Source organism: Hylobates moloch, unplaced genomic scaffold (genome assembly GCF_009828535.3).
Source record: "Hylobates moloch isolate HMO894 unplaced genomic scaffold, HMol_V3 SCAFFOLD_4, whole genome shotgun sequence".
NCBI classification, from domain to species: Eukaryota; Metazoa; Chordata; class Mammalia; order Primates; family Hylobatidae; genus Hylobates; species Hylobates moloch.
Genome location: NW_026652279.1, coordinates 92,655,052 through 92,680,028, shown reverse-complemented (window position 1 = coordinate 92,680,028; position 24,977 = coordinate 92,655,052). Strand labels below are relative to the sequence as shown.

The following is a 24,977-nucleotide window of genomic DNA, read 5'->3' as shown; positions in this document are numbered from 1 at the left end:
CTCCCAGATTCCAGTGATTCTCCTGCCTCAGCCTCCTGAGTAGCTGGGATTACAGGTGCGTGCCACCACGCCCAGCTAACTTTTGTATTTTTAGTAGAGACGGGATTTCACCATGTTGGTCAGGCTGGTCTCGAACTCCTGACCTCATGATCCACCTTCCTCAGCCTCCCAAAGTGCTGAGATTACAGGTGTGAGCCACTGCACCTGACCTAGTTCTTTTTTTAAAACATAAAATCTTTCAGAAAAGATGCATCTTTTTAATTAGCACCAGACGTGAGCATCTTTTTATGTTTGAGGCATTTTTCTTTTCTGCAAACTGGCTTGTTGTATAATTTGTTCATTTTCCACTGCTTGCTTTCTGTTTTCTTTATGATTTTAAGAACTATATGTTAAGCATACTAGCCCTTTATTAAGTGTTGCAGATATCTTTTTTTGTTCTGTAGCAATTTTTGTCTCTTGAAGTTAAATTGATGAACATTTTATTTTTTGACCTTTGGATTTTGTTTCTTCATAACAGCATATTTAAAAAAATAGAGTTATTTCATTTTAAACTCTTAAATATTTAGTCTGAATATTCATGTGAAATTTATGTGGGTGTAATGAATGAAAGGGAGATTTACTTTTTTGATTTTATCTATATAACCATCTGTTTGTTTATTCCCTTCGTTGTTTAGTAATGGCTAGCAAGTTGTCACATCTGATTATTGAGCAGGTCATCTCCTCCCTTGAAGTCTGAGTATAACAAAGTATAACCTTTATGTTATACTGATTTTATATATACATATTTGAGATCGGTTTTGGTGTCCTATTCTTTTGCACTATTCATATGAGCCTCTATCAAACATCTATCTTCATTACTGTAGGTTTGATCATTTTTCAGTGTCTAATGTATTATGGCCCACTTTTTTCTTCTAATTTTTTATCTTGTTTTTGTTTTTTTCTTTTAAATTTTCTGCAATTTCATCCTTAATTGTTTTTCTTTTCTTTGGTAGTTTTTTTCTGGCTATTCTTGATGCTTTTTTCCCCCACATAGATATAATTAGCTTGGTTAATATTTTTATTTTGTTTTGTTTTATTTTATTTTATTTTACTTTATTTTATTTTATCTTATCCTATCTTATTTTATTTTATCTTATTTTATTTTTGAGATGGAGTCTTGCTGTGTCGCCCAGGCTGGAGTGCAGTGGCGCGATCTTGGCTCACTGCAACCTCCGCCTCCCGGGTTCAAGTGATTCTCCTGCCTCAGCCTCCTGAGTAGCTGGGATTACAGGCACGAGTCACCACGCCTGGCTAATTTTTGTATTTTTAGTAGAGACAGGGTTTCACCATGTTGGTCAGACTGGTCTTGAACTCCTGACTTCATGATCCGCCCACCTCGGCCTCCCAAAGCGCTGGGATTATAGGCGTGAGCCAATGTGGCCGGCCAGCTTAGCTAATATTTTTGAATCCTGTTGGTATTTTTATTGAGCTAGCATCATAATTTTAGATTATTTTAGGGTAGAATTGACATCTTTATAACAAATAAGTATGGGTGTTTATTCCCCTTTGTTTAAGTAATCCGTTATTTCTGTCAGTAGGTTTTTATGTTTTCTTCATACAGGTCTTATACAGTTCTATACAGATTTTATCTTTTTTGTTGCTGCTAGTAAATGTAAATGGGTTCCTTTTTTTTTTTACATTGTATTTCATTGTCCCCCCGACACCCCTCCCATATTTGATTGATAGTTTTCTTGATCCCTTTTGATTCCTCTCCCCTACCCCAAGCAGTGATTTGAATATTAATTTTTTTATTGAGATATAATTCACATACCATAAAATCAGTCCTTTTAAAGTATGTAATTCAGTAGGTTTTAATATATCAAAAGATCATGGAACCATTACCATTCAAATTCCACAGCATTTTCATCACCCCAAAAGGAAACTTTGTATCTGTTAACCGACACTTCCCGTTTTCCTTTCTCTCCATTCCCTGAAAACCGCTAATCTGTTTTCTGACTTTTTATAAATTTGCCTGTTCTGCACATTTCATATAAATAGAATCGTATAGTATGTGGCTTTTTTATGTCTAGCCTCTTTCAGCTAATGTTTTCAAGGTTCATCCATGTTGTAGTGTATGTCAGTATTTCCTTCCTTTTTATGGGTGAATAATATTCCATTATGTGGATATATCATATTTTGTTTACCTGCTTATCAGTTGATAGACATTTGGATTATTTCCACTTTTTGGTAATTATGCATAATGCTACTATGAGCATTCATGTACATGTTTTTGTGCGAACCTATGTTTTTAGTGCTCTTCGGTAATATACCTAGTAGTGGAATCACAATTCCACTGTTAGGGTCATAGCAATTGATTATAGCCATCCTAGTGTATATGAAACAGTATATTATTGTGGTTTTGATTTCTGTGTCCCTAATGACTAAAGATTTTGAGGAGTTTTCCATGTGCTTATTGGCCATTTGTATGTGTTCTTTGGAAAAAAATGTCTATTCAAATCCTTTGCCCAGTTTTAAATTTACTTGTTTGATTTTTTTAAATCATTATGTGGTTTTTATGTTCTTCTTCATACTAGAGCTGTTTTTTTTTAAATTGATACATAATAACTGTACATAATTTGCTGGTATGTGTGTTATTTTGATACATGCATACAGTGTGTAATGATCAAATTAGAGAAATTGGGATAGCCATTACCTCAAACATTTGTGTTGGGAATATTTCACTTCTTCTCTTCTAGCTATTTTGAATTATATAATAAAGTGTTAACTGTAGTCACCTGCTATACTATTGAACCCTAAATCTTATTCCTTCTAACTGTATTTTTGTACCCGTTAACCAACCTCTTCAGTCCCCCACCCACCAACACTTCTCAACTTCTGGTAACCACCAGTCTACTTTCTATCTCTATGAGATCTACTTTCTAAGCTCCTGCATATGAGTGAGAACATGCAGTGTTTACTTTTCTGTTCCTGGCCTTATTTCACTTAACATAATGACCTCCAATACCATGTTGTATTGCTGAAAATGACAGGATGTCATTTTTTTTTTATGACTGAAGAATATTCTGTTGTATGTGTATACCACATTTTCTTTATTCATTCATCCATTAATGGACACTTCAGTTGACTCTGTATCTCGGCTATTGTGAATAGTTCTGCAATAAATGTGGGAATGTAGGTAATCTCTTCTACATACTGATTTCTTTTCTTTGTATAAACCCAGCAGTGGGGTTGCTGGATCATATGGCAGTTCTGTTTTTAGTTTTTTTGAGGAACCTCCATACTGTTTTCCATAGTGGCTGTACTCGTTTTCATTCCCATCAACAGCATACCAATGTTCTCCTTTCTCCGTATCCTCACCAGTATTCATTGTTTTTGTCTTTTTTATAAAAGCCATTTTAACTGGGGTAATACGATCTCATTGTGGTTTTGATTTGCATTTCCCTGATGATTAATAATGCTGGACTTTTTTCATATAACTTGGTCATTTGTATGTCTTCTTTTGAGAAATGTCTGTCCTGATGTTTTGCTTATTTTAAAATCAGACTATTTGGATTTATTATTATTTTTTATTTTTTTTTCTATTGAGGTGTTTGAGTTCTTTATACTAATCATCAATTTCCTGATGAAGGGATAGTGTGCATATATATTCTCTCTTTCTGCAGATTGTCTTCACTTTGTTGATTCTTTTGCTGTGCAGATACTTTTTAGTCTAATAAAGTCCCATTTGTCTATTTTTGCTTTTGTTGCCTATGCTTTTGAGATCTTACGCAAAATATCTTTGCCCAGACTAATGTCCTAAGGGCTTTCCCAATGTTTTTTTCTAATAGTTTCAAGTCTTAAATTTAAGTCTTTAATCCATTTTGATTTGATCTTTGCATATGGTAAGAGAAAGGAATATAGCTTCATTCTCTGCATGTAGTTATCCAGTTTTCCAAACACCATTTATTGAAGAGACTGTCTTTTCCCTACTAGGTGTTCTTGGCACCTTTATGGCAAATTAGTTGCCTATAAATATATGTATTTATTTCAAGTTCTGTGTTCTGTTCCATCGGTCTGTGTGTCTGTTTTTATGCAGGTACCATACTGTTTCGGTTACTGTGACTTTGTAATATATTTTGAAGCAAATAGTAGATGTCTCGTGCTTTGTTATTTTTGGTCAGAATGCTTTGGCTATTCAGGTTTTTGTAGTTTCATATGAATTTTGGATTGTTTTTTCTGTTTATGCAAAGAATATCCTTGATATTTTGATAGATTGTGTTGAATCTGTAGATTGCTTTGGGTAGTATTAACATTTTAACAATATTAATTCTTCCAATTCATGAGCATGGGATATGTTTCACTCTTTTTGTGTCCTCTTCACTTTCTTTCATCAGTGTTTTATAGTTTTGCTTGTAGAGATCTTTCACTTCTTTGGTTAAATTTATTCCTAGATATTCTGTATTTTTTGTAGCTATTGCAAATGGGATTGCTTTCTTGTTTCTTCTTCAAGTTGTTCACTGTTGGTATATATAAATGTTACTGGTTTTTTTAAGTTGGTTTCATATCCTGAAACTTTTACTAAGTTTGTTTATCACTTCTGACAGTCTTTGGGTGGAGTCTTTTGGTGTTTCTAAATATAATACCATGTTGTCTACAAACAAGGATGATTAGATTTAGATTTTTCCTTTCGAAACTGTTTGCCTGTGTTTTTTCCTCTTGCCTAATTGCTGTGGCCACAACTTCCAGTACTATATTGAATAAAAGTGATGAAAATGGGCATCCTTGTCTTGTTCAGATCTTAGAGGAAAGGCTCTTTTTTTTTCTTTGTAAATTTAAGACAGGGTCTCACTCTGTCACTCAGAGTGGAGTTCAGTGGTGCAATCTTGGCTCACTGCAACCTCCCCCTCCTGGGCTCAAGCAGTCCTCCCACCTCAGCCTCTTGAGTAGCTGGGACTACAGGCGCATACCACCATGCCCTAATTTTTTGAATTTTTAGTAGAGATGGGGTTTCGCCATGTTGTTTAGGCTGGTTTAAAATTCCTGAGCTTGGCCGGGCACGGTGGCTCACGCTTGTAATCCCAGCACTTTGGGAGGCCGAGGCGGGAGGATCATGAGGTCAGGAGATTGAGACCACGGTGAAACCCCGTCTCTACTAAAAATACAAAAAAAAATTAGCCGGGCATGGTGGTGGGCGCCTGTAATCCCAGCTACTCGGAGAGGCTGAGGCAGGAGAATGGTGTGAACCCGGGAGGCGGAGCTTGCAGTGAGCCGAGATTGCGCCACTGCACTCCAGCCTGGGCGACAGAGCGAGACTCTGTCTCAAAAAAAAAAAAAAAAAAAAAAAAAATTCCTGAGCTCAAACCATCTTCCTGTCTTGGCCTCTCAAAGTGCTGGGCCAAGGAAAGGCTTTTAATTTTTCTCATTCGATATGGTTTTAGCTGTGGGTTTGTCATATATAGCTTTTATTGTTTTGGTGTAAGTTTCTTTTTTACCCACTTTGTTGTGAGTTTTTATCATAAAGGGATGTTAAAGATTGTCACATTTTTTTTCAACATCTATTGAACTGACCATTGCGTGTTAGACCTTTATTAAATATATGATTTGCAAATATTTTCTCCTATTTTGTGAGTTGCCTTTTCACTTTCTTTATAGTTTCCTATGAGTTACAAAAAGTTTTAAATTTTGATGAAGCCTGATTAAAAAAATGTTTTTGGTTGCTTGTGCTTTACTTGTCCTATCTTTTATTTATTTATTTGTTTGTTATTTATTTCTTGCATCTGCTCCAGTGGCAACACTTGTCGTATCATAAGAAGCCATTGCTCAACTAAAAGTCACAATGGTTTATACCTATGTTTTCTTTGTTGTATTTTGTGCATTTAGGTTTTTGATTCATTTTGAAGTAATTTTTGTATATGGTATGAAGTAGGTGTTGGATGTTATATATTATTACATTTCTGTTTCACGTGGTCACCACTAGATTTTTACCATTCATGCTTTAACTAAGTATGGAATTGCTGAAGAGATGGGCAGTAAAAATATTAACACAAGATTTTTATGTATTTATTTATTTATTTATTTTGAGATGGGTCTCGCTCTGTTGCCCAGGCTGGAGTACAGTGGCATGACCTCGGCTCACTGCAACCTCCACCTCCTGGGTTCAAGTGTTTCTCCTGCCTCAGCCTCCCGAGTAGCTGGGACTACAGGTGCCTGCCACCACACCTGGCTGATTTTTTGTATTTTTAGTAGAGACGGGATTTCACCATGTTGACCAGGCTGGTCTCGAACTCCTGACCTCAAGGGATCTACCTGCCTCAGCCTCCCAAAGCGCAGGGATTACAGGCGTGAGCCACCGCGCCCAGCCAATACAAGAATTTTTAATGACTTTGAGCCTTCCTGTCCCCCTTCAGTGTTTTAGTTATCTAGAATTTTAGTTATACTTTGACTTTTATTCTTTTACTGTCAGTGCTTATTCAGATTTTCTCATATATTCTTACATTCCATGCCTTTTAAGAGGGGAGTTTCCTTTTTAGTGAGGTTGATCATTTAATAGTTCTTTCACCATGGAGATGCTAGTGACAAACTTTAAACATGTCTTTCTCTCTTCATTTGTAGATTGTATATAAATTTCAAGTAGACAGTTATCTTTTCTCCTTTGAAAATTTCATTGTTTAGTGTTGCTGATACAGTTAGCATAATTGTTTTTCTTTTGTTAGATCATTTGTCTCTTTTCTGGTAATTTTAAGATTTTCTCTTTGTCTTTCGCATGCTGCATTTTTGCATAATTGGTAGAAAGGACTTATTTTGCTAAGAACGCTTTTTTTTTTTTTTTTTTTTTAAACAGCATCTCTCTGTCACCCAGGCCTGAGTGCAGTGGCACAATCATAGCTCACTTTACCGTTTTCCTCCCTGGGCTCCAGCAATCCTTCCACTTCAGCCTCTTGAGTAGCTGCAACTACAGGTGCATACCATGTCTGGCTTATTTTAATTTAATTTAATTTTTTTTGAGACGGAGTTTCACTCTTGTCACCCAGGCTGGAACAGTGGTGTAACCTCTGCTCACTGCAACCTCTGCCTCCCTGGTTCAAGTGATTCTCCTGCCTCAGCCTCCCAAGTAGCTGAAATTACAGGCATGTTGCCACCATGTCTGACTAATTTTTGTATTTTTAGTAGAGACAGGGTTTCACCGTGTTGGCCAGGCTGGTCTCAAACTCCTGACCTCAGGTGACCCACCCGCCTCGGCCTCCCAAAGTGCTGGAATTACAAACATGAGCCACCGCACCCGGCCTAATTTTTTATATTTTTTTGTAGAGACGGAGTTTCACCATGTTGCCCAGACTGGCCTCTAATGCCTGGCCTCAAGCAATCAGGCTGCGTCAGCCTCCCAAAATGCTGGGATTACAGGTCTGAGCTACCACACTCAGCCTCTGCTGAGAACTCTTACTCAGGACTTCTTGAATGAAGAGTTGTGTGCTGAGTTCTTGAAAATCACAAATCTTTTTTTTCTAATGTTGCTTCTCCAGTATTCTTTTCTTCTTTTCCTGGATATTTACATTTTCATTATTTTGTATCTCTTAACTACTCTTTTAAATTTTCCAAGTTTTATTTCTGGTTAATTTCCTCAGATCTTTATTTATTTATTTATTGTTTCCCTCTTTGATTTATCTACTTTGCTATTTAATGCATCTTTTGATTTTTTTTCCGTTTAATTTTAATGCTTATATTTTCACTCTTAAAGAGCCAGTGCACTCTGTTTTAGAATAACAGACACCTTATTCTTTTGTGATGTTTGTCACTTCTTTCATATTCTTAATCACCTCGGTAGTAATTATATTTTATAATCTGTTTTATACGGTTCTGTTACCTGGACTCTTTCTTCTTGTGTTGCTAATTCTCAAGTATGTTGTACATTCTCGTTCTTATGAGTTCTTGATTTTAAGTGAGATTATTTTCTGTGGAAGGTTCTTGTATGTTGTCATTTTTGTGGAAGTATTCATCAAAATGGTTTGGTGTTTGCTTCAGCAAGGTGTCTGAAGAGTTTTTCCAAAGCAGGTCGAGTATTGTGTTGATTTCTTGTTGGGATTCCTGTAACATCGAATCTCATGAGGATTTTCTCTCTTATACTTACGCATGGAAGAGGCATGTGGTTTCCATTTCTCTTAAGACATCACCCCAGTCCTCCTACCTTCCTCCTTTTTCTCCATTTCTCTTTGACAGACAGGCTTCCCTTTTTGTTCTGTGAGCTGATAGAAATGTCCTGTATTTACTGCTTTTCCAGAGTCCTGGTTTTACACAGGGGTTTTAGTTTCATTTTCTGTATTCTGTGGGCTCATGGCCACATTTCATGTACCCTTGTGGGCCTTAGAAACTCAACTTGTAGAGACTGTATCTGACCTAGCTTATAATTCCCCAAACTCCACAACATAACCTCCTGGCTTCAGATTCTGCTTTTGTTTTTTGCTCCTGGGGTTTTTTTGGTTTGTTTGTTTGTTTGTTTTGAGACAGAGTTTTATTCTGTTGCCCAGGCTGGAGTACAATGGTGTGATCTTGGCTCACGGCAACCTCCACCTCCTAGGGTCAAATGATTCTCCTGCCTCAACCTCCTGAGTAGCTGGGATTACAGGTGTGCACCGCCACACCCAGCTAATTTTTGTATTTTTAGTAGGTTTTGCTATGTTGGCCAGGCTGATTTTGAACTCCTGACCTCAGGTGGTCTGCCTGCCTCGGCCTCCCAAAGTGCTGGGATTATATGTGTGAGCCACTGTGACTGCCCCCCCCCCCCTTTTTTTTTTAAATCAGGTATATTTTAAATGTTGGGATGTTGTGTTTTATCTCACAGTTCTGTGCATTCATAACATTGGTAGGGGTTGAGGGAGGGTGTCCATGTTAGTTTAGTCTCTCATTTCCAGAAATAATATTGTCCTAACTGGTTGGTTGTATTTAGGAAGGGTGCTGATTTGGTATATATTAATTTTCTAATCATTAATGAATTCTGTAATTATTTTTCAGGAGTTTTTTTATGTTGTTTCTCTTAGGTTTTCCAGAAATAGAATTGTGTCATCCAAAAAAACAGTGATGCTTTGCCTTTATAAATTAGCCTTGAAGTTTTTAAAACTCATTTCTTTCTTTTGTCAGTTGCGGTTAATTTCTCCAGTGGACATTCCTGTATTGTTCCTTACTTTTATTTGAATTGGGTACTTTTGAGAATCATTTTTCAAATGCCCTAAAGCAGTTAATTTATCATATATTACTTTTAAATATCTCAGTTTGCATATTCACTTTAGAAGTTATAGTGTAATTATTGTATACTGATGTCATCAGAATGTCATTTCAAGAGTAAATGACAAAAAGTAATACAAAAAATGAAATACAAAAGTGAAATATTCTTAATTTAGAATATTTAAAATACAAATTTTCATTCTTCTAGATTGTTTCTTATGCTGATCTTCTATGTATTACTATATTTGCTTTAGTGCTCTGTTGATTGGGTGTCAGTTAATATCAGGGTGTTCCAGTAACCATTGGTAGCCCTTTCCCTGCTGTATATGGAAAGATTGAAATTATACGAGAATATTTATGTGTGAAACATGAAATTTCTAATGAAGAAGAAGAAACTTCTATTAAAGTGTATCTGATGTACCTCATTACTAAAAGAAGACCTTTAGTTTTATTATATCAAATGGTTTCCTCAAACCTTTTTAGCATAAGATTCCTGTGGTTAAACATTAAATAATGTGCAATGGAAGATGTCATTTTAAATTAAGAATTCTTAACTTTCAATCAGATTTTCTTAATTTGAGCAGAATCTGTTCATTTTAATTCAGCATCCTATTTTAAACTACTTGTTTCTGTAGTGTGGTTCTATTCTTTCTTGCTGTTTATAATTTAGTACTGTATGTAGGCACTTAAGAATGGGCATCTTGTTAGTATTGTCTTCATAATACTAAATACAGAATACCTCTCTCCAAGCAGATGTGTAGATATTTTACTCAGTTCTTTAACACACTTATAAAATATACAGATGACACAAAGCTGTGCCTTTTGTGATTAGATTAGGTATTTCAGTAATTTTGTTTTTAATTTCCTATGCAATTTAAATATCCTATTATCCTTATTGGCGGGGGTGGTGATACTGTTGTACATGTTTTATTTTGAATGTTCTTTCTTCTCTTTTTCCTGCTTTCCTTTTTTTTTTTTCCCCTTAGACAGGGTCTTGCTTTGCTGCCCAGACTGGAACACAGTGGCTGTTCATGGGCACTGTAGGGCTCGCACAGCCTCAAACCACCCCTGGGCTCAAGCGATCCTCCTGCCTCAGCCCCCCAGGTAGCTGGAACTACAGGTTCACACCACTGCACTCAGCTTACATTTTGAATGTATTTAAGTAACTCCAGTCAGCCTCAGCTCAGAGATGAACTCAATGTTTATTTCTGCAACTTTATATTAAAATAACCTCACAAAATTTAGAATTCTTAAGAGAACTCTTGATACTGTATAGTAAATTCTACTATACATGAATTTCTATCTTAACTCACCTTAGATTGTTTTTATGGTAATCTCTTTCCACGTATTCAGCCTTAAAGAGAGATTCTACTTTTTGTCTCACTTATATACCTACTTTGATGTCAGAATCTTTCCCTTCAACCCATGCTACACATTGCCCCATCCCCACATAGCTTTAGTAGTCACACTAAAGCTAGTAAAACATGTAATTGATTTCCTGTTTTTGTGTGTGTGTAAGACTTAGGAATTGGGCAACTATATAGCATGTTGGCTGAGAGCACTGACTTTGGAATTAAATCAACCTGAGTTTGAATCTTTATTCTGTTGCTGAATTACCTATATTTGTCCTTACAGTAATTACTTTGATCTTTTAAGTTAGTTTCTCCTCTGAAATAAATATGCTATACCTACCTCACAGGGTGGTTGTGAGGATTAAGTAGACTGATGGATGTGGAGCACTTAGATTAGTGCCGGAAACACTGAAAGTGCTCAAGAATTATAGTTCTGTTGTGTTACTTAATGTCATACTAGTAAACAAATTTACTCATCTTTGGTTACTTGGCCAGTTTTATTTTGGAAAGTCTTAGAGACTAGCTTTAGGAAAAGCTGTCTAAATGCATTTCATTTTAGACAAGTAGAGAGTTTTTATCCATTGATAATAGTCTAATATAATTTTTGCTGTATGGATTAACCTTTAATTAAATGTACAATATAGAGTTAGATAAAAACAGCTCTGGAATAGTTTTAAAAAAAAATAAAAGGTTTATATAAATATAGTAATTTGGCTTCATATTTTTTTTAAGGAGTTTGGGGTTTTTTTAAGTTTCTTTTACACACATTTAAAACATAACTCGAGAATTCCTATCCTATTTTAATCTCAATGCAGTAGACGTGTTATAGTAGTAGGAGTACTAGATTGGGAATTTGGAGAGTTGAGTTTGAGTCTTGGCTTTGCTGTTGACTTTGCACGTATGTCCTGTGGTGTTTATAGCCTGACTTACCTCACCCACCTACTTTAGTTGCTCAGAAAACCAGAAATCATTATGTTGAGGCTCTTCAGAAAGTACAGAGGGCTATCCAGAGAAAAGTATTACCTCAGTTCTCTGCTTATTTTTGTTCACCTACATGTTTTCAGAAAACATGTTGGTATTTTACGAATTATTAGAAATTGAAACTCATATCCCTGTTAATCGTAATTTTGTGACTAGAGGCATTTTTGGTAACCCTTTTCTTATACTGTGAGGTGGCATATTATTTCAGTGGTGAAGGTTTTTAGGCATTCACCAAATAGCCAGAAAACAGTTCCTGGATAAGCTTATTTTTTTCAGGAAGTGTAACTGTTGCTCTAAATACCGTTTTCAGTCTGCTCAGAACTGATCACCTCCATTAAGCCTTTGATTAACTCTACCTGATTTTAATTAATTTGCATTCCATCAGCATTTATGCATGTAGTTTATAGTGTATTCGTTTATATTTGGGTTTTTTTTAAGTTATTTCATGTCTTTTACATGTGACCTGGTCTTTTTTTCTCAGCTAGCTTGGAATCTCCTGAAGGGTAAAGACAATTGTCTTTTCCCTTTCTTCACAATAAACTTATAATAGAGGGTGCTCTGCACATGTTTCTTACTGGTTGTGGTTGTTCCATTAGAACATAGTGGTTGTTCCACTAGAACATAATGGTATCAGTTGGCCTAATTTTAAATAGTATGCATCTGTAGAAATTTTCAGAGTATGCCTGTTTAGAGTTAATGACAAAAAGGCATCAAAACAACAGACTGCTTGATATTAAAAATATGGCACTTAAGCTGCTATGTATTTCAACTTTTTTTTTTTTTGCTTTTTCAAACAATTTTGTTAATTATATTTGGCTGAATGAAATCTAGTAGCTCTTCATTAGATAATTTGAATTTTTAATACTGTAATATGTTTGGGGAATGTGCTATTTGTATTGTTAATGATGATTAATAAAAAAGGAGCCCCAATTCTGTTACTTCCCACTCTTCCATTAATTTATTAAATTTTTGGTCATTCTTGCTATTAAAGTTCCTGATGTAAACCTTGATATGGAGGAGACTATTCTTGCAATAAATCTGCTAACGTATTTGGAAATAACTACATTTGAAAAAAGAAACTTTACATTTGCTTTAATCAGAGCTTTTTCTACAACAAAACAAGATAAAATTATTTCCTTCATCTTTGCACTTACGATCCCAAAGATGATGTTTCTTCCAAATGAATGTTTGCATTTTATTTTCCAGACTTTTTCTCTAAAACCAATTATTGCTCCATTAAGAAACATTTTTACATCTTCTTCAGGAATGTCATTGTCTGCTGGGTCTTCCCCTCTTCATTCCCCCAAGATTACTCCACATACTTCTCCTGCTCCCAGAAGAAGAAGTCACACTCCAAATCCAGCAAGTTACATGGTGCCTTCTAGTGCCTCTACATCTGTTAATAATCCTGTTTCTCAGACTCCATCTTCTGGTCAGGTGATCCAAAAGGAAACTGTTGGTGGGACGACTTACTTCTATACAGACACAACTCCAGCACCTTTGACTGGAATGGTATGTCTACATTAAAGAGGAAATTTTAGTACTCTTTTGTAAGAAACAGGTCCTTCTTAGTAATGAGGCGGTCTACCCCCTCCTGCAGCTTTTTATTGTGATGCAACAAAGTATTTCATTTTCTAACTTAGATGAGAAGTCTAGTCTCTTCTTTTCAACTCTTCAAATTAATCTAGTTCTGCCTTACTAATAACTCTAGTTTTGGACTAAACTGGTTTAATCAGAAATTAGATTATATCCATGCTCTTATTTTAGTCTTTATGGCATGTTTTGCTTATGGGTTTACCTTGTACTAGCTGGAGTTGATGCCTGCTGACATTTGTTTATAGGTATAGATAGTTTAACCTGTAGTAAGAAGCTAGAAGAAGTAGATGGTATGTCCTCAGTAGTTACTGGAAGCAAATCAGTGATAAACCCTTATTTCAGATGAGGTAGTTTTTTAACAGCTAGATCTGTGGATGGTGGAGTGACACATAATGATAAGGGGCCTGCAGTATGGCTCTTTTGCTAAGGAGGTAGAAGAGTCAGACCCAAGAGAGCCATGATTATAGATGAGGAAAGAGCTACCAAAGGACAGGCGATGGAGTGAGGGAAGAATCATGAAACAAATGGGAAGAGATGGCCCCAGAGGAAACATGAATATTAAGACCAAGCGAGGAAGAAGATGGCCAGAAAGAAAGATTTCTTATCAGAGTCAATTAGTAATGTTCCAGAACAGGGAGAAGGAACAGGAGTCAGGGGGCGAGAATGAATGGGGAAGGAGGGGGAAGGAGAGGGAAGGATTCCATGTTATGTAAATTGTACCTTTTTTAGCTTCATTACTTAGTCCATATTTAAAAATTATTTTATTTACCCTAGAAAAATTAAGTAGTAGATGAAGTGAGTGAGAAAGTCAGAGTCCACTAAAACAGGGGTCCCCAATCCTTGGACCAGAGACCAGTGTTAGGAACCAGGCCGCACAGCAGGAGGTGAGCAGTAGGCGAGTAAGTGAAGTTTCATCGGTATTTACACCCACTCCCTATTGCTCTCATGACCATCTGGGCTCCTCCTCGTGTCAGATCAGCAGCAGCGTTAGATTCCATAGGAACATGAACCCTATTGTAAATTATATGTAAACTATAAATATATTGTAAAATACATATATATTTTATATATAAAGTTATTAAATTATATAAATACATAATATATAAATATAATATATAATATGTAAATATGCATATAATCAATATAATTATATAAATATATATAATTATATATAACATTATATAAATATATATAATTATATATAAAATTATATAAATATATAAATATATAAAATATATATATATATTTTAGATGGATGCTTGCTCTTTCACCCAGGCTGGAGGGCAGTGGTTCAGTCTTTGTTCACTGCAGCCTCCGCCTCCTGGGTTCAAGCATTCCTCCCACCTCAGCCTCCCTAGTAGCTGGGACTACAGACACACACCACCGTGCCCAGCTAACTTTTGTATCTTTAATAGAGATGGGGTTTCACCCAGTTGATCAGTTGGCCAGGCTGATCTCAAATTCTTGACCTCAAATGATCCGCCCACCTTGGCCTCTGAAGTGCTGGGATTACAGGCATGAGCCACCATGCCCCTAAACTATGCTATCTTATGTAAGGAAACCAACACAAGAAAAAAGAGATATTACTCTCCCTGCAGACACAGGCTAAAGGAAACGTTACAAGTATCACAAAACTGCTTCCTAGTTGAGATCCAGAGCAGAGCAGTCATGTTAGGGCAGCGCAAATCAGCTGAATTGGTTTTTAAAAGAGAAAAAAAGTTTCATTGTTTAAAATGAAAGAATGAAAAAATAGAAAAGGTATTTAAAACTGAACTTTGATTTTGTATCATGGACCAGTGAAGGAGAGAGGCAGAGAAAAGAGTGATAAAGAGAAGAAAGGGTGGTGGGATGACTCCAGTTGGAAGAATGAAAGACAAGAAGCTGGAAGCTGATTTAGTAACTTTATTGTAGTTTGCTTGGAAGGTAAATGTATTATTGTATCCTTCTGTTCACTTAAACTGCTGACCTAGAGTAGGTTTGAATAACACTTTGTTTAGTTTGGCCACAAAATGCCTGTGAAGGGGGGAATTCTTTGTGCAGCCAGGGCAATATCACTTCGTTATCTCCCAGTACCCAAACACCTTTAATTTCCCCTTCCTTCCTTCCAGTTGCTTTCAAAAAGTGACGATGAACTGCTTGTATAGTTGCCACTTAGTATCCAAGGGGGACTGATTCCAGGACCCCCACGGATAGCAAAATTCCTGGGTGCTCAAGTCCCTGATATAGAATGATATAGTATTTGCACAGATCTTATACACATCCTCCTGTATACTTTAAATTATCTCTAGATTACTTATAATACCTAATGCAGTATAAGTGCTTTGTGAATAGTTGTTATAATGTATTTTTAATTTGTATTACTTCTTATTGTTGTATTGTCATGTTTTTCCCCTGAATATTTCCTACCCATGCTTGGTCGAATCCTTGAATACAGAACCCAGGCATACAGAAGGCTATGTGACATTTCTTCCAAAGAGCTACTTTTGTCTTCTCAATGGAGCTTAAATTTTACTGTATCTGAAGAAATGTTTTCTTTCTCATTAGATTTTTTTTTTTTTTTTTTTTTTTGAGACAGAGTCTTCCTCTGTCCCCCAGGCTGGAGTGCAGTGGCATGATCTCGGTTCACTGCAGCCTCCACCTCCCAGTTTCAAGCGATTCTCCTGCCTCAGTCTCCTGAGTAGCTGGGATTACAGGCGCCTGCCACCAAGCCTGGCTAATTTAATTTTTTTTTTTTTTTTTTTTGAGATGGAGTCTTGGCTCTGTCACCCCAGCTGGAATGCATTAGTGCAATCTCGGCGCACTGCAACCTCCGCCTCTGGGTTCAAATGATTCTCCTGCCTCAACCTCCCGAGTAACTGGGAGTACAGGTGTGTGCCACCACACCCGGCTAATTTTTTGTATTTTTAGTAGAGGCAGGGTTTCACCATGTTAGCCAGGATAAACTTTTGTATTTTTAGTAGAGATGGAGTTGGCCATCTTGGCCATGTTGGCCAGGCTAGCTCATTAGATTTTTAATTGATTACTGAAAATTTTTTTTTTAATTTTTTATTTTTTTTATTTATTTGTTTTTTGAGACTGGGTTTCACTCTTATTGCCCAGGCTGGAGTGCAATGACACAATCTCCACTCACCACAACCTCTGCCTCCCAGGTTCAAGTGATTCTCCTGCCTCAGCCTCCCGAGTAGCCGGGATTACAGGCTTGCACCACCATGTCCCACTAATTTTGTATTTTTAGTAGAGACCAGGTTTCTCCATTTTGGTCAGGGTGGTCTCGAACTCCCAACCTCAGGTGATCCGCCCACCTCTGCCTCCCAGAGTGCTGAGATTACAGGTGTGAGCCACCACACCTGGCCAAAATATTATTTTTGATATGAATTCTTTCAGAAAGTATTCTCTAACAGCTATTCTCTGAGGTTTTTACTTCAATATTATTTAAAGATTTAAAATGTATTAAAATTTATTGCTATCATGTAAAGATTAAAATTTTATCAAAACAATGATAAAGCTTATCGATTATGAAAAATTAGGCTGGGCGTGGTGGCTCACACCTGTAATCCCAGCACTTTGGGAGGCCAAGGCAGGTGGATCACCTGAGGTCAGGAGTTCAAGACCAGCCTGGCCAACATGGTGAAACCCTGTCTCTACAAAAATACAAAAATTAGCTGGGCATGATGGTGGGTAATCTGTAATTACCAGCTATGTGAGGCTGAGGCAGGAGAATCACTTGAACCCAGGAGGCAGAGATTGTAGTGAGCCGAGATTGTGCCACTGCACTCCAGCCTGGGCAACAGAGTAAGACTCCGTCTGAAAAAAAGAAAAAAAGAAAGAAAAATGAATGATTACATTTACCCTCTTCCTACCTTTTTAGGTGTTTCCAAACTATCACATTTATCCTCCAACTGCACCTCACGTTGCTTATATGCAACCGAAAGCAAATGCACCTTCCTTCTTCATGGCTGATGAACTCCGACAGGTATGCTTTCAGAATTCATAGTAGGAATGCTTAATGTCTCCTATGCTTTAGTGAACAGGGGAAAGAACAGAGCTCTTTTCAAATCATATTATTTAATCAAATATGCTCCAGTAAAGCACATCGAATTTAGAAGTTTTAATTGGTATGTTTATTTAAGGAAACCTGTCTTTTAAAAAAATTTCAAATAAATTATGTGTTAGGATATAAAACATAGAATAGCTATTTAAATGGTTCACTGTTCTGTACTTCATTTTGTTTCTATGAAAAGGCTCTTTGAAGTATATAAATAATTTAAATGGTTTCTAACAGTATTTTTCTAATAGGTGTAGGTTAAAAATAAGTCGTTTGGCTCAGGAAGTAACTTTTAAGAGAGCTCAATATTTTTTTAAAAGAATGTTTTGTAAAAGTTTTTTGTTTTGTTTAATTTTTGGTAAACAGCTAGTTATTTGATATGTAGAATTTCACTTTACACTCAGATTCTCAGAAATGTTTCATTATTACCAGCTTACTGGTAGACCTTGAATTTTCAGCCACAGCGTTAGTCATGTTTAAGTTTAAGTGGCACGTCTACTTAAACCCAATCTTAATTATGGCATGTCTAAGTCTATCTGGGCCTGGAGTTCAGACATTTTACCATGTTCAGAAATGTTTTAATATTTAAATGATTTTAATATTTAAAAAGTGCCCATGCCAAAAATATTAATACTTAGGTTATTTAATTATAATAGGAAATCCAGGTTTCGAAATCTGTGTTTAAATAAAAATACACTTATTTCCGTTTCATAGGAGCTGATCAACAGACATTTAATAACAATGGCTCAAATTGATCAAGCGGATATGCCAGGTAAAAAGCAAGTTGATCCCTCATTTCTTTTAAAGGCTGTTATAATTCTTATGTGGTAGTACATGTTTTATGCATTATTAAGAAGAGTTCTAGGTTGGGCCTGGTGGCTCATACCTGTAATCCCAGCAGTTTGGGAGGCTGAGGCGGGAGGATTGCTTGAGCCCAGAAGTTTGAGACTAGCCTGAGCAGAATAGTGGGAACCTGTCTCTACAAAAAATAAATTAGCTTGGCATGGTGGTGCACATTTGTAGTCCCAGCTACTCAAGAGACTGAGGCAGGAGGATCACTTGAGCCTTGAAGGTCAAGACTGCAGTGAGCTGGCTGTAATCACCCCACTGCACTCCAGCCGGGTGACAGAGTGAGACCCTGTCTCCAAAAAAAAAAAAAAAAGAACAGTCCCAAGGTACTACAAGGTACTACTGATCATCTAGTTTATTTCTGTTAATTCTATGTATGCCAGTATTCTAGTTCACAAAAAAATGTATATAATTTTAGAATTCACGGTGATTTACGTTACTGTGCACCAGAATATTTTTATCTCCTGAAACTTAATGAAGTATGGGTTTTTAAGCAGGAGAGGATGGTAATTATTAGGCCTATTTGTGAGACTACTGTGTGCCAGACAGTATACTAATTAAATACTTTACATGTCTTACTTTATTTCTCACAAATGTCCTGTGACATACTGTTTTCATTTCCAGTTTACATATGAGGAATACTGAAGTTGACAGGTTAAGTAACTTACCTTTAGACCAATGGCTGGTAAACAGCCAACTGATTCCAGACTTAAACCTAGGTTTTTCTAACTGTACCACAATATTTCTTAAAGCGTATTAAAATATCTTTCCTTAGCTTACTCTGTATAAATGAAATATGATATAATTTAGTAAAATTTCATAAATAATACAGTAGGAATACATTTGCCATAAAGATCTCAAAATGCCTGGTTGTAATCAGAAATTCAGCATAGTCTAGTGAGTGTTGTCTCTTGATTGCTAAAGAATTAAAAGAAATATGTCTGGCTGTTACGCCTTAAGATGGATCTTTCCAGGTAAGGTGGGAAGGAACTTACTTGTCATAACCTTTGAAATATTCATCTTGGAATTTTTCTTAACTGTTTAATATTGTATTTGAGGCTTTAGCCAGGTTTTGCAAAAGTTTAAAAAAAAAAAATGGAAGGCACAAAGACTGGAAAGGAGAAAATAAACCTACCATCTATAAATCATGTGACTGCAGATTAGACATTATCTGAAATAACAAACTGTAGAAAATGGCTGGATATAAGATTAATACATCGGTTGCATTTCTGTAGGCCAGTACCCAGTTAACTTCAAAATATAATTAAAAGCAAATGCTATTTAAAATGGTTTTGCAATATCAGTATGTAGGAATAAATAACAACAAAAGATAGGTAAGACTTCAGCAAGGGAGATTTATTTATTACGCAGTATTAAATAATATAAAGTGAAATACTGTAGATTAGTCGATATTACTCATGATTAGGAAGACAGAACAAGTAAGATGTCAGTTTTTCTACACTGACATATAGATCCAGTAGAATTCCAGTCAAAGCATAACTTCCAGTCAAATCTTTTCATGGAGTATGATAAAATGTATCAAAGAATAAAGGGCCAAGACCATCCAAGGTACTTTGAAGAGTATGGTTATTATTTATGTTCATATGAAGAATTTGTTCATGTATTAGGGAAGGAGAGGTTTGATTTGAGTCTGCAGTAACTAAATCAATGTGGTGATGGCACAGGGTTAGACAGATTGATTAACGGAACAGATTACAGAGAGCCCAGACACGTTCTGTGATAAAGTTGGCAAATAAGTGGGGGAAAAGAAAGCACTGGAAAAATGTTTTTTGGTTTTTAATTTAAAAAATAAACTTTTATTGAGATAGCATCGTGCTGTCACCCAGGCTGGAGTACAGTGGCGTGATCGCAGCTCACTGCAACCTCCGCCTCCTGGGCTCAAGCAGTCCTCCCACCTCAGCCTCCCAAGTAGCCGGGACTACAGGTGTACACCACCGCACTTGGCTAATTTTTGTATATTTTGTAGAGAGGGTTTCACCGTGTTGCCGAGGCTGGTCTTGAACTTCTGGACTCAAGTGATCCACCTGTCTCAGCCTCCCAGAGTGCTGGGATTACAGGCATGAGCCACTGTGCTCGGCCACAAAAAATGGTTTTCTATATTGACAAGATAAAATTGGGTCATTATCTCAAGCCACATTAAAAAGCCAACTTCAAATAGATTAAGAACTTACATGTCTAAAACAGAACTCTAAAACTCTTACTGTAAAATATAAATGAATGTATTTTATCTACTTTTAAAATACTTTAAAAAATAAAAATTAATTTTATCTACATTTGCAGTGATGATAAAATATTTAAAATTTTTTTGTCACGTTCTCTTTCAGATATCCACAAGTACTTTACATCATTCATCAGTATGCACACAATTTTCAACTTAGACATTTTCAAACAAACACCGCCCTATGTTTCTGACTATCCCTTCCCGCATAACATTTGTTTGCATTATAGTTCACCCATTTGACACTTGATAATATAGTTTTTGGCATCATGAATTACAGTGCAATGAACATACTCATCTACTTAATTTTTTTCTTCTGTAGGAAATATTTTTTTCCTTAGAAGAAATACTTCGGCCGGGCGCGGTGTCTCACGCCTGTAATCCCAGCACTTTGGGAGGCCGAGGCGGGCGGATCACGAGGTCAGGGGATCGAGACCACGGTGAAACCCCATCTCTACTAAAAATACAAAAAATTAGCTGGGCGCGGTGGTGGGCACCTGTAGTCCCAGCTACTCGGGAGGCTGAGGCAGGAGAATGGTGTGAACCCGGGAGGCGGAGCTTGCAGTGAGCCAATATCGCGCCACTGCACTCCAGCCTGGGTGACAGAGTGAGACTCTGTCTCAAAAAAAAAAAAAAAAAAAAAGACTTCAAGTATTTCTAAACTGATCTATAAGATTCAGTGTAATTCAGAAATACTTTTATAATTATTTATACTTTAAAGTATAAATAATTGATAAATTGATGCTCTTTTAAAAATATATAAAAAAGAAGAAAGCACCAGGCACAGTGGCTCACACCCGTAATCCCAGCACTTTGGGAGGCCAAGGTGAGTGGATCACTTGAGGTCAGAAGTTTGAGACCAGCCTGGCCAACATGGCAAAACCCCGTCTCTACTAAAAATACAAAAATTAGCCAGGCATGGTGGTGCCCACCTGTAATTCCAGCTACTCGGGAGGCTGAGGCACAAGACTCGCTTGAACCTGGGAGGTGGAGGTTGCAGTGAGATTGTGCCATTGCGCTCCATCCTGAGTGACAGAGCGAGACTCTGTCTCCAAAAAAAAAAGGAAAAAGTAAAGTAGAAGTGGTTTTAAAGCTTATTACATAGCACCAAATTGCTTTCCAAGGGATATCAATTAAACAGCATTGATTTGTAAGTTGTAATTACTAGCAACCCCATAGCAAACGAGTGCCTACTATCCTTGGGAATTGCTCTGTTCTTTGTATTTTCATAGTGTATTAGCTCTCAAAGTATGATTCCTTAACCAGAGGCCTCATTTTCATTGACTTTTAGGAACTTGTTAGAATTGTAAGTTCTTGGATCCCACTTCAGATTGTATCAGAAACTTCGGGAATGGGGCCCAGCAAACTATGTTTAAAACAAGGCTTTAGGTGATTGTGACAGGTGGTGACGTTTAAGAACCAGTGCCATGGCGAGTTGTACTTCTTAAATGGCAACTTTACCTCTTACATGTTTTGTATAAATTTGTGTTCTTTATTTTTCTCTAGGCCTCTTGAGGGTAAGAATGTATATTTCTTTAGTTTAGGTTCATTAGTACATAGTAGATGCTCAGTATATTTTACTGATTTGAAATTAATCCTGTGTTAAGTGCTCCTTAATAAATGAAATAGCTGGAAAACGAAATTTATCATTTAACTTCCTTATGGACACTATACCAATCATTCAAATACAAACTAGGTAAATGTGCAAAAGTAAAAGTTACAGCTGTTTCACTTGTGTGTATTCTTCCATTGTACTGCTTTTATTTTATTTATTTAAGAGATGAGGTCTTAAATGTTGCCCAGGCTGAATTCAACTCCTGGGTTCAAGTGATTCTGCTGCCTCAGCCTCCCAAGTAGCTAGGACTATAGTCACATGCAATGACAAATGGCAGTATACTGCCTTTATTTAAATAGAACATGCCACTTGGTGACATTTATTCTACGTTTGTTTTTCATTATGGCCATGCCATGTAGAGATTATGATTATAGAATCAAAAAGTCCTGGGTTTGCATCCTACCTTTCTCCCTCAGCTATGCAATCCTTATTATCCTCATTTATGAAATAGGGAATTCTACCTCATGGGATTGTTGTGAGAATTAAGAGATAATGGGCATAAAATAATTTGGCAGATGCAGAGGAAGGATCATTTTGAACCTGTCTTCTGGAATTAGTTTTCTTAATAGGGTTTCATCTGTGTTTCTTACCAGTCAGAGGTCAAAAATTATCAGTTGTTTTTGTTTATAGGTTTTTTTTTTAACAGACATAATGCCATGTTTTAAAAATAGTGTTAAACGTGTATATTATAAAACATTTGGCAAATACAAAATAGTGTAAAGAAAAGAATAATCTCTCTTTAAAAGGTTACCATTGTTACCATCTGCTATATTTTCTTCTGGTTGGTTTACTATGGCTGTACTACATGTTGGGTTATCTTCCGTTCACTTAAAATATTGTGAGCATTCCGAAGTCATTCGAGACAGTTAACAGAATGAAAGTATAGGTTGGTGTTCAGTTGGAAAACATGATGGTATTTGAAGCATTAAAAAATACGTGTCTTTTTTTATTATAAACCTGGTAACATGTTTGCTCCAGAAAAATTTATCTCAGTGATAACTCAAATTGTCTATAAAGATTATTTCTGAGAAACAAATTTGTATTGTGCTAGAAAAGGAAATGTTTTTGAATGTATGAACTTTGGTTATTCTTTGGTTATTTTATTACATAATGCCTATTTTTATTGATACTGAAGCTAGTTTGTCTTATGAAATTGTTATAAATGTTTACACTATTCTAAAATACAAGAGCACATTGTGATACACACAAGGGGTTTATAGTAAATATGATTTCTTCTGTATTTTTGAGAAAGATTTATGAATGCCTGTATTTTCAAGTCATCTTCTTATGAATTACTCTAGCAGTTCCTACAGAGGTTGACAGCTACCATAGCCTATTCCCTCTAGAACCACTGCCACCTCCCAACCGGATACAGAAATCAAGTAATTTTGGGTATATTACGTCTTGCTACAAAGCTGTAAATAGCAAAGATGATCTGCCATATTGCCTTCGGAGGATACATGGTAAGGAAGATAAGTTATCTTCTTTTATAATCATATCATTGAGGCTAAGATTATTCAAACCTTCTTGAATATTATTTAATATATGAATTAAAATTTTTTATTTGGAAATTAGTACCTCATGAGCAATGTATAATATGGCATTTTCTTTCCATTTCTGATGGAATGTGAAGGAGACGTCAATTAGAGTTTACTGGAGTAGAAAAATTGTCTTTCAGGTTTTCGTCTTGTTAACACAAAGTGCATGGTGTTGGTCGACATGTGGAAGAAAATTCAACATTCAAATATCGTAACTTTGCGCGAAGTATTTACCACTAAAGCATTTGCTGAGCCCTGTGAGTAACTTGTGATTTGTCTTTCTGCTGGTGAGCTTCATTATTTGAAGCCAGCTTTCAGTAATGAGTGTTTGTGTTTTATTTTAAGCTCTTGTGTTTGCATATGATTTCCATGCTGGAGGAGAAACTATGATGAGCAGACACTTTAATGACCCTAATGCTGATGCCTATTTCACCAAGAGAAAGTGGGGTAAGAAAAAGATGCAGGCAAACTGTATTTTGACTAATGCTTTTGCTCTGTGGAAGAGTAGTTTTCTATTTTAAAATACATATAATTTTTCTCTGTAATCATTTAGTTTAAAGACTCTTATTACATTTTGTACTAGTCATTTTCATACTCCTGATAAAGACATACCCGAGACTGGGCAATTTACAAAAGAAAGAGGTTTAATGAACTTACAGTTCCATGTGGCTTGGGAGGCCTCACAATCATGGCAAAAGGTGAAAAGCACGTCTCACATGGCAGCAGACAAGAGAAGTGAATGAGAGCCAAGTAAAAGGGGTTTCCCCCTATAAAACTGTCAGCTCTCATGAGACCTATTCACTACCACAAGAACAGCATGGGGGAAACTACCCCCATGATTCAGTTATCTCCCACCAGGTCCCTCCCACAACACTGTGGGAATTATGGGAGTTACAATTCAAAATGAGATTTGGGTGGGGACGCAGCCAAACCATATCACATTTTAAAAAGAAATAATGTCAAAGAAATGGAGTTGATGGTCAGGAAGTTAGGAAATAATATATTTTGCATATTTACTAAGATAAGATAGATTTTTGAAGACTCACATAGATATCAGATATTTAAATAACTGGGAATGTGTTAAAATTGTTTTTCTCTTTAAAATGTTTTTCTCTTAAAAATACAATGCTTTCTTAATAAAGGTGACTTGGAAAATTGAATAGCTTAGAAATAGTCTCTCTGGCTTCCCTGCCTAAGTACAACCATTATGAATCTTTTCGTACATTTCTTTCCAGTCTTGCTTTGTTTTGTTTTTGTCTCCTTTTGCATTGTTTTGTTTTAAACATTTTATATCATATTACATCTTTCTTTATTATAAGTATTTTCCCCATAGTTTTTATATTCTCTGAATATAATTTAATGATTCCTATTATGATTATATTGTTCTTTATGTAATTATTTCCCTAAACAAATGTTTTTGTTTGAAGGTTGGATTCCATGTTACTTAATCTAAGGTTTCAAAATAGAATTTTAAGTAACTTTTCCTTAAACATGAAATATTTTCTTCTTTGCCCGTTTCTAATATATACTTAAAGAATTGTTTTATCATTGAGATTTTGCAAACAAC

General features: G+C 36.1%; 1 protein-coding gene across 4 annotated transcripts in view; it reads left to right on the top strand.

Annotated features, from left to right (window-relative positions):
* PAN3 (poly(A) specific ribonuclease subunit PAN3) overlaps nt 1-24,977 on the top strand; it is a 164,330-nt gene that overhangs the window by 111,937 nt on the left and 27,416 nt on the right. For 3 of the 4 annotated variants that reach the window (XM_032150570.2, XM_032150572.2, XM_032150575.2), the window contains 6 exons: nt 12,793-13,040; nt 16,993-17,097; nt 17,884-17,941; nt 23,174-23,335; nt 23,551-23,667; nt 23,756-23,857. In XM_032150570.2, coding sequence (XP_032006461.1) covers nt 12,793-13,040; nt 16,993-17,097; nt 17,884-17,941; nt 23,174-23,335; nt 23,551-23,667; nt 23,756-23,857 — 792 coding nt within the window. The remainder of the gene's footprint in view (nt 1-12,792; nt 13,041-16,992; nt 17,098-17,883; nt 17,942-23,173; nt 23,336-23,550; nt 23,668-23,755; nt 23,858-24,977) is intronic. The other variant, XM_032150571.2, reaches the window with a different exon arrangement.